This window comes from Sorex araneus, chromosome 5 (genome assembly GCF_027595985.1).
Source record: "Sorex araneus isolate mSorAra2 chromosome 5, mSorAra2.pri, whole genome shotgun sequence".
NCBI classification, from domain to species: Eukaryota; Metazoa; Chordata; class Mammalia; order Eulipotyphla; family Soricidae; genus Sorex; species Sorex araneus.
In genome coordinates this window covers 88,486,107-88,493,816 of record NC_073306.1, presented here as the reverse complement: position 1 = coordinate 88,493,816, position 7,710 = coordinate 88,486,107, and the positions used below count along the sequence as shown (strand labels likewise).

General features: G+C 40.1%; 1 protein-coding gene across 1 annotated transcript in view; it reads left to right on the top strand.

Annotated features, from left to right (window-relative positions):
• The window catches only part of ATP5PB (ATP synthase peripheral stalk-membrane subunit b), a 12,023-nt gene extending 7,188 nt beyond the window's left edge, over nt 1-4,835 (top strand). The window contains exons 6-7 of the mRNA XM_004620097.2: nt 2,980-3,159; nt 4,434-4,835. Coding sequence (XP_004620154.1) covers nt 2,980-3,159; nt 4,434-4,511 — 258 coding nt within the window. The 3' untranslated portion in view covers nt 4,512-4,835. The remainder of the gene's footprint in view (nt 1-2,979; nt 3,160-4,433) is intronic.
• Nucleotides 4,836-7,710: the final 2,875 nt, after the last annotated feature.

The following is a 7,710-nucleotide window of genomic DNA, read 5'->3' as shown; positions in this document are numbered from 1 at the left end:
ACTTCATTTTTTTCTGACAGCTGCATAGTCTTCCGTTGTGTAGATGCACCATTGTCTCTTCAATCAGTTGTCTGTTCTCAGGCACTCAGGTTGTTTCCAGATTCTAGCTATTGTGAAGAGTGTGTAATGAACATACAATTGCAGATGTCATTTCTGCTGTGTGTTTTTGCATCTCCTCCTGGGTGTATTCCCAAAAGTGGTATTGCTGGGCCATATGAAAGTACACTTTCTAATTTTTTTGAGGAATGCCCATATTGTTTTTCAAAAAAAGGCTGGACCAGTCAGCATTCCTACCAACAGTGAAGGAGAGTCCCTTTGTCCCCACATCCATGCCAGCACTGGTTGTTCTTGGTTTTTTTTTTTTTTAATGTGTGCCAGTCTCTGGTGTAAGATGATTTCTCATTGTTGTTTTGATTTGCATCTCCTGATGATTAGCCATGTAGAACATTTTTTCATATTTCTTTTGGCCATTTGTATTTCTTTTTCTGAAGAAGTTTCTGTTCATTTCTTTCCATTTTTTGATGGGGTTAGGGTTTTTTTTTTCTTGTAAAGTTCTACCACTGCCTCATGTATCTTGGATTTGAACCCCTTATCTGATGGGTATTGAGTAAATAATTTTTCCCATTTCTGTCTCTGATTTTGGTCACCATTTCTTTTGAGGTACAGAAACTTAATTGGTTTAATGTAGCCCCACTTGTTTATCTTTGCTTCCACTTGCTTCATCTTTAAAGATACCTTAGCTTAAAGATACCTTAGTGTCATGGAGGGGTCTGCCCACATTTTCCTCCATGTACCTTATGGATTCAGATCTGATACTGAGGTCTTTAATCAATTTTGATCTGCCTTTTTTTGTGTGCCTGGTATTAGAGAAAAGTCTGAGTTTTTTTTTTTTTTTTCCAGGTAGCTGCCCAGTTTTCCTAGCACCACTTGTTGAAGAGACTTTCCTTGATCCATTTTACGTTTCTTGCTCAAGGAGTCTTACTTTAATGATGTGCAAAGAAATTGATGGCAGGTGTTGGGATGTAAAGTCAAGATTTTATTCTGGGAGCTACTCCTAGAGACACTAGTGGGATGGGGAACATGCAGTACTAGTGGGCATCAGTACATGGGAGGCATGTGCTCTACCACTTGAGCCACATCCCATCTTAGGAATCAAGATTTTTCCTCAAATGGAGAGTAGGATTACATATTAACATTAAGCAGAGAGATACTGATGTGAAAAAGTGGGTTAAGATCTACAGGAGTGCTGTCCTTTAGTAGATCAGAGATTTTGAATAGAAAACACAGGAGCATGGGTCTGGCTGCAGTTAGAGCAAGGAAGGCAGAGATGTTGAATATGAATTCAGGCAGATTGGTTTATGTGGTGGTAGAAGTTGGAAGTTGTAGGCATTTTTATTGTTTCTTCCCCCACCCCACTCCCCCGGAATTGAACCCAGGGCCTCACATACATATATATATAGAGTGTGCAAATCAGTACTCTTGCTACTGAGCTATATCCTTGGCCTTGTTACTTCCCTTTTCTCAGTGAAGTAGGAATCAGGATCTTTTATTTACTGAGAAAAGTAGGCAAGGGGATTTGAAAAGAAAGGCTAAAGAAATGTATATAGAAGTATTAAGGACCTACTTGAAATTTAGTAATTTAAGTCTTTAACAGGGAGATCTGTATGAATTCTCATTAAGGCTAAGTGATGGTATTATCCCTGTCATTATGAGATCAATACTCTGCAAGTCATAGCTGATACTTTTAGAAGAGAAGGAAACAAAGGTTGGAAATTGGAAGAGAGGGACCAGAGAGATAGTACTGTGGGTGGAGTACTTGCGTTGCACATGACAAGGGTTTGATGCACATGACAAGGGTTTGATCGTCGGCATCCCATATGGTCCTTCAAGCATTGCCAGGAGTAATTCCTAAGCACAAGCGAGGAGTAATCCTTGAGCATCACTGGGTATAGTCCAGAATGAACAAACAAACAAAAATTGGAAAAGAAAAGGTAAAATTACTTGATATATTTCCTGGATTTCTATCTAGAAAATTAGAGAATATCAACTCTTCAAGAAGTGGATTAAAGTGTCTGGCACAAATTAATGTTAGTAAATATCCTTCTGTATACAAATAGCTATCAGCTGGAAACCGTATTGTGGCCCAGGGAGATAGCTCAAAGGGTTATAGCACATGCTGTGCTTGCTGAAATGCAGAGCCCAGGGTAACCCTTGAGTGTTGTTGGCTGTGGACCCTCCCCATCGCCGGCCCTCCCCACCCCCCAATAGCCAAAAAAAAAAAAAGAATTTTTAAGAGCTTTCTAATTTGATATTCCTTATAGTAAAATTTGACAGTGTACTAGATCTGTTATTTTGACAAATTTATTTGCTTCTGCCTCAGTATTCCCCCTGTAAAGTGGGTTTAAGGACCATCCCATGGTGTAGAGTGGTGTTGATTATAAGATGTAATTGAATTGATGCAGTGTTTAGAGCATAGTTAGTACTCAACCGGAGTCAGCCATCTTAGGCCCTTCCCTGCAAATAATTATTCACACATAAATACAAAGGCAGGTCAACAGTATATGCACATAATTTGTAGTGAAAAATTGGGAGCAGTCTAATCTTAATAGAACTTAGTCAAGTAAATTAAAGAATTTGCTAAGCTAGTGGAATCCAATGTGATTTTAAAATTGAGGTGGGTCTGCCTGTCATAATGAATGAAAGCAATGTATGTACATGCACCTAACTTTTCATTACTTCTGGAGGGATACAAATACATAGAGGTGTTGGCCAATGTATGTTCTGAAAGAGACTTTTTACTGCAGATTCTTTAAAATGCATTTTACCATGTGCTGTTATGAATTATTTACCACCTGCATTTGTTACCTATTCACATTACATAAAAGAATTTTGCATAAAATGTAAGTATGGAGGCATGCTAATTGTCAGAATCCTCAAGAGCTAAAGTGACCTTTTCATCATTACTTAATTTTGTTTCAGAATAACATTGCTATGGCCTTGGAAGTTACTTACCGGGAACGGCTGCATAGAGTACACAAGGAGGTGAAGAACCGCCTGGACTATCATATCTCTGTTCAGAATATGATGCGTCGCAAGGAGCAGGAGCACATGATTAACTGGGTGGAGAAGCATGTGGTGCAGAGCATTTCTGCCCAGCAGGTACATGGTTGAAGTCTTCTGGAATCATTGACATCCCCAACAAGCGTCCCTTAGAATAAGAGTAGCTGGTAGTTCTGAGTCTATAGCTCAAAAACAGCAGTGGTTCTGATGACAGGAGACTTCCTTCATGGTCCATCATTTGGGTAGCAATAACCAGCTGACTTTATTTCTCTGTGATACATGGACAATTCCTAGGCTGTTTAACTTCCTGTTTAATTTCTTGAAAAGAAATTTTTAGACGTGTCAAGTCATTTTTTGTATAGACAGGGCTAGAAAAATTGGACCCGCCAACATTTGGTGCATTGTTTGTGTTTTTGTGTTTCTCTTTTAGCTATCTTATGTAAAAGTGATTATGCTATCTTTAATTGAAAGCTAAAGAATTTTTTTTTAGAACAGATTAAGAAGGATTTTGTGAACTTTCTCTATTAGTTTAATGGGTTAGTATTTCTCACATAGCTGTTAGCTATATGGCTAATGGAGCAGCATATGGTAACAGTATAGTACTGGCTTCAGAGTTCATGCAGGTCTCACAAGAATTATGATCCAGAGGATTTTAATTACTTCTCTGGGCCTTCTTAAAATAAATAGATTTTTTTTAATTTTTATTTTTTTATTGAATCACCATGTGGAAAATTACAATGCTTTCAGGCTTCAGTCTCGGTTATACAATGCTGAAACAGCCATCCCTGCATCAGTGCCCATATCCCACCACCAAAAAAAAAAAAAAAAAACCAGTATACCTCCCATCCCGCCCCTTCCCCCCCCCCCCTGCCTTGTAACTGATGAATTTCACTTCACTTTCTCTTTACTTTGGTTACATTCAATATTTCAAAAAAAACCTCACTATTATTAGAAGTTCCCCACTAGAGTCAGACCTGTTGTGAAGAGATAGGAGGTTTTGGATTTCTGTACTTTAGCAACTAAGTCCAGGGAGATTTCTTCCAGGTATTGGATCATTGCAAGCTTGTAAACCCCATCTGTGGTCGTCATAATATGGCAGTCACCACACCCTTCACCCCTGGCAAGGAAGAGGCGAGAGAGAGAAATACCTTTCCCCTCCTGGGGGGCATGGGGCCGCAGCTTAGTTCTTAGTCTGGAGACATTCTGCGAGGAGCTGCCCATAAATAGAATTTTTTTTAATGTTAAAAAGTTAATTTTTAAGCCAGCAGTTCGTCTGAGTTCTAATCCCGTTGGAGGTATTCTTTGGTGTTTTAGTGTTTATAGAACTATATGATTTGGAAAGATCTAACCAATTTTTTCTTTCCTTATCACAGGAAAAGGAGACGATTGCCAAGTGCATTTCAGATCTAAAGCTGCTGGCAAAGAAGGCTCAATCACAGCCAGTTATGTAAGATGTCTGACCCCACTGAGACAGCTAGAGACAGTTGACACTAAATAGAAACTTCTGCTTGACTGAATATTTCTGTTTTGCTGTTAACTGAAGTAACAGTTTACCTTTCAAGTTCAGTTTTAGAGAGAATGAAAGAATCAGCAATCTGTTGGCCAGTGAGATGTTTCTCATCCTACTTTCTCTGCATTTTGAACTGTTCCATGATCACGTTTAAATACACAGTTTGTCTTTAGTAAAATTTGGTGCCTGATTAAAGGTTGCCCAGTTATACTTTAAACTTTTAATTAATTCTCTCATCTTGGAATAAAGTAACAGTTGAAACAAGGATTATTGAGTTGTATATTTATTTTTTAAATATCTTTTCAATATTCATCATGTAGGCAAAAATTAGAGATGTCATTGAACTTAAGTTTATAAGACCCTTCCATAGTAAACGATTTGACTCTGATAAATTATAGGATGTGTGAAGCTTTTTAATATTTTTAAAACTAACAAGACTATATATTAAGGAATGAGAGCACAGCAGGCTTAGCAGGAACTTTCCAATTCAATCTCCACCTCATGGTCCCCTGAGCACCCTCCAAATAGTATATTAAATCATGTCACTGAATTTGTCATGTAATAGTATACCTATAGAAAATATTGCAGACTAAGCCATAAAATCCTGTGACAAGTGAAAAAATTCTGCCTTTCCATACTTTTTTCTGCATTTAGTTTTCCCATTCTAACATATTCCTAGACTGTGCAGCTGCAAAGCAGCCGCACAACACATCATCATTGAGAGGGAAGAAAAAAATTGTGCGTGTGTGTGTGTGTGTGCGCGCGCGAGTGCCTTTCGCAGAGCCCAGCAAGCTACTGAGTATTCTGCCTGCATGGCAGAGTCTGGCAAGCTCCCTGTGTCGTATTCGATATGCCAGAAACAGTAACAATAACAGGTCTCATTCCCCTGACCCTGAAAGAGCTCCAGTCTTTGAGAAAGAAGAGTAAGGAGAGGCTGCTAAAATCTCAGGGCTCGGACGGATGGAGACGTTACTGGCTCCTGCTCAAGTAAATCGATGAACAACGGGATGACAGTGATACAGTGATTCTAGTGAGTGGCCTATAGAACAACCAGAAGTCTACTTCAGAATTAAGTTTCTATTTTATAATGCAGTAAGAAAATGAGGTATGATACATACTCTAGCAGCAGGTATTTTGAGAATATAATGATGAGCACTATTTTAGTCTCTCACTACCTTAGTTTTCTGGTATATATGGTAGAACATATGCTTTGCACATGTGAGACTGAGTTCCATCCACAACACATGCCCTTCCCCTCCAGCACACTGCCAGATGTGGCCCTAGTGCGCCACCCCCAGCACCTCGAGATGTGTAGGCATTCCAAAAACAGTTTGGGATTAGAGGCCAGGAAGATGGACAGCATTTGTGATTATAGACAAGTCAATATTAGAGGGTAACTTTTCAGTTTTTAGGGGCTATACCCAGAAGTGTTCAGGGCTCACTTTTGGCTGTGTGCTCAGGGATCACTCATGGTGGTACTCGGGGGACCATGTGAGGTGCCGGGGATCAAACTGGGATCCACCATGTGCAAGGCAGGCACTTCATCCCTGTACTATTTTCCCTGGCCCTCAGGAGTGTAACCTTTTAAATACTCAGTTAAATGAGTGCAATAAGCAAGAATTTAGGGTCCTTAAATGTTGTGCTTAAAAGTTAGGTTTATGAGACTGGAGCCACAGCAGGTAGGGCATTTGCTCTGCACATGGCCGACCCTAGTTTGATCTCTGGTATCCCATATGAGCACCGCCAGGAGTGATTCCTGACTGCAGAGTCAGAAGTAACTCCTGAGCATCGCTGGGTGACCCAAAAAGCCAAAAAAAAAAAGATAGTTTTATTATGAGGCAATATTAGTAGGACTTAGGTGGGACAAATGTAGCCAAAAGGTTGGCTTTGAAGATGTTTTAAATATGTATGTGACTTGAATGGGGCTGGAGCGATAGCACAGTAGGTAAGGCTTTTGCCTTGCACGTAGCCGACCCACGTTCGATTCCTCCGCCCCTCTCGGAGAGCCCAGCAAGCTACTGAGTATCTCGTCCGCATGGCAGAGCCTGGCAAGCTACCCATGGTGTATTCGATATGCCAAAAAACAGTAACAAGTCTCACAATGGAGATGTTACTGGTGCCCACTCAAGCAAATCGAGGAGCAAAGGGATGACAGTGACAGCGACAGTGATGTGACTTGAATGAACAATAGCCCTGAAGTAAAAGGCTAATTGAAGAAAGGAGAATTTTTTTTAAAGGACAAAAAGGAGTAATGGATGTAGTGAAAATCCTTGAGTGGACAAGTATTCATGAAAAGTCTAAGAATTAGTCTTCAACAGAAGAAATATTCCACTGAAACTAAAAGAACAAACCCTGAAAAAAATAAGTCTTTAGTACTAAATGAGGCTCATTAAACAACCTTTTAATTGAAAAGGAACATCTCATACATGAGGGTTAATAAAACTGTGGTTGAGTTAGAAACGGAGGCTGAGGTGAAATAAAATGTACCCACCTGACAACTAAAGATCAGTGCTGCTCTTGGTCACAGCTCTCTGGAGGGGTAGGGTCTGGACCCTAGACCGGAGTGCCTCAGCAGAAGTAAATGTTTTTCTTTCTAAAATTTGGCTACATAAAGAGAAAAGACCTGGTTTGGAAATTAGACTGTCTTGGATATGTTTATGTTTTGTAAAAGAGAAACGGAAAGGGAGAAGTTGATAGGAGAGGAAATAGAAGTGTAAGATTCCTGAGGAGGCCAGTGGTAAGATCTAGATGTAAAGGCCCTTACAATGGCAGGGCACTAACACAAGTCTCCGTGCCGATCTGGACATGTTAGTCATCTCAAACTGGAATCTACGACAGATCTCTTCATTTCCACCCCCAGTTTGCTCTTCCCATATTCTTCTCCACCGGATGGTAGCAGCCCCATTTGCCCATAGGTAGGGTCCAAAGCTTTGTCATCAGTCTTGGCCCCTTTCTTACTATCCAATGCATCAGTAAGTCCTGCTGTCTCTTAATTTAGTTTCACATCCCAAATTACAGAGAGACCAAGTCCACAGTCCACACACGATAATACAAAAGCAAAGGAACTTTATTACTAGCCCAAGTCAGCGCTAGCTTGAGCTAGGGTCCAAGTCTCATCCAGCGCAGTGGAGTCTTGACAA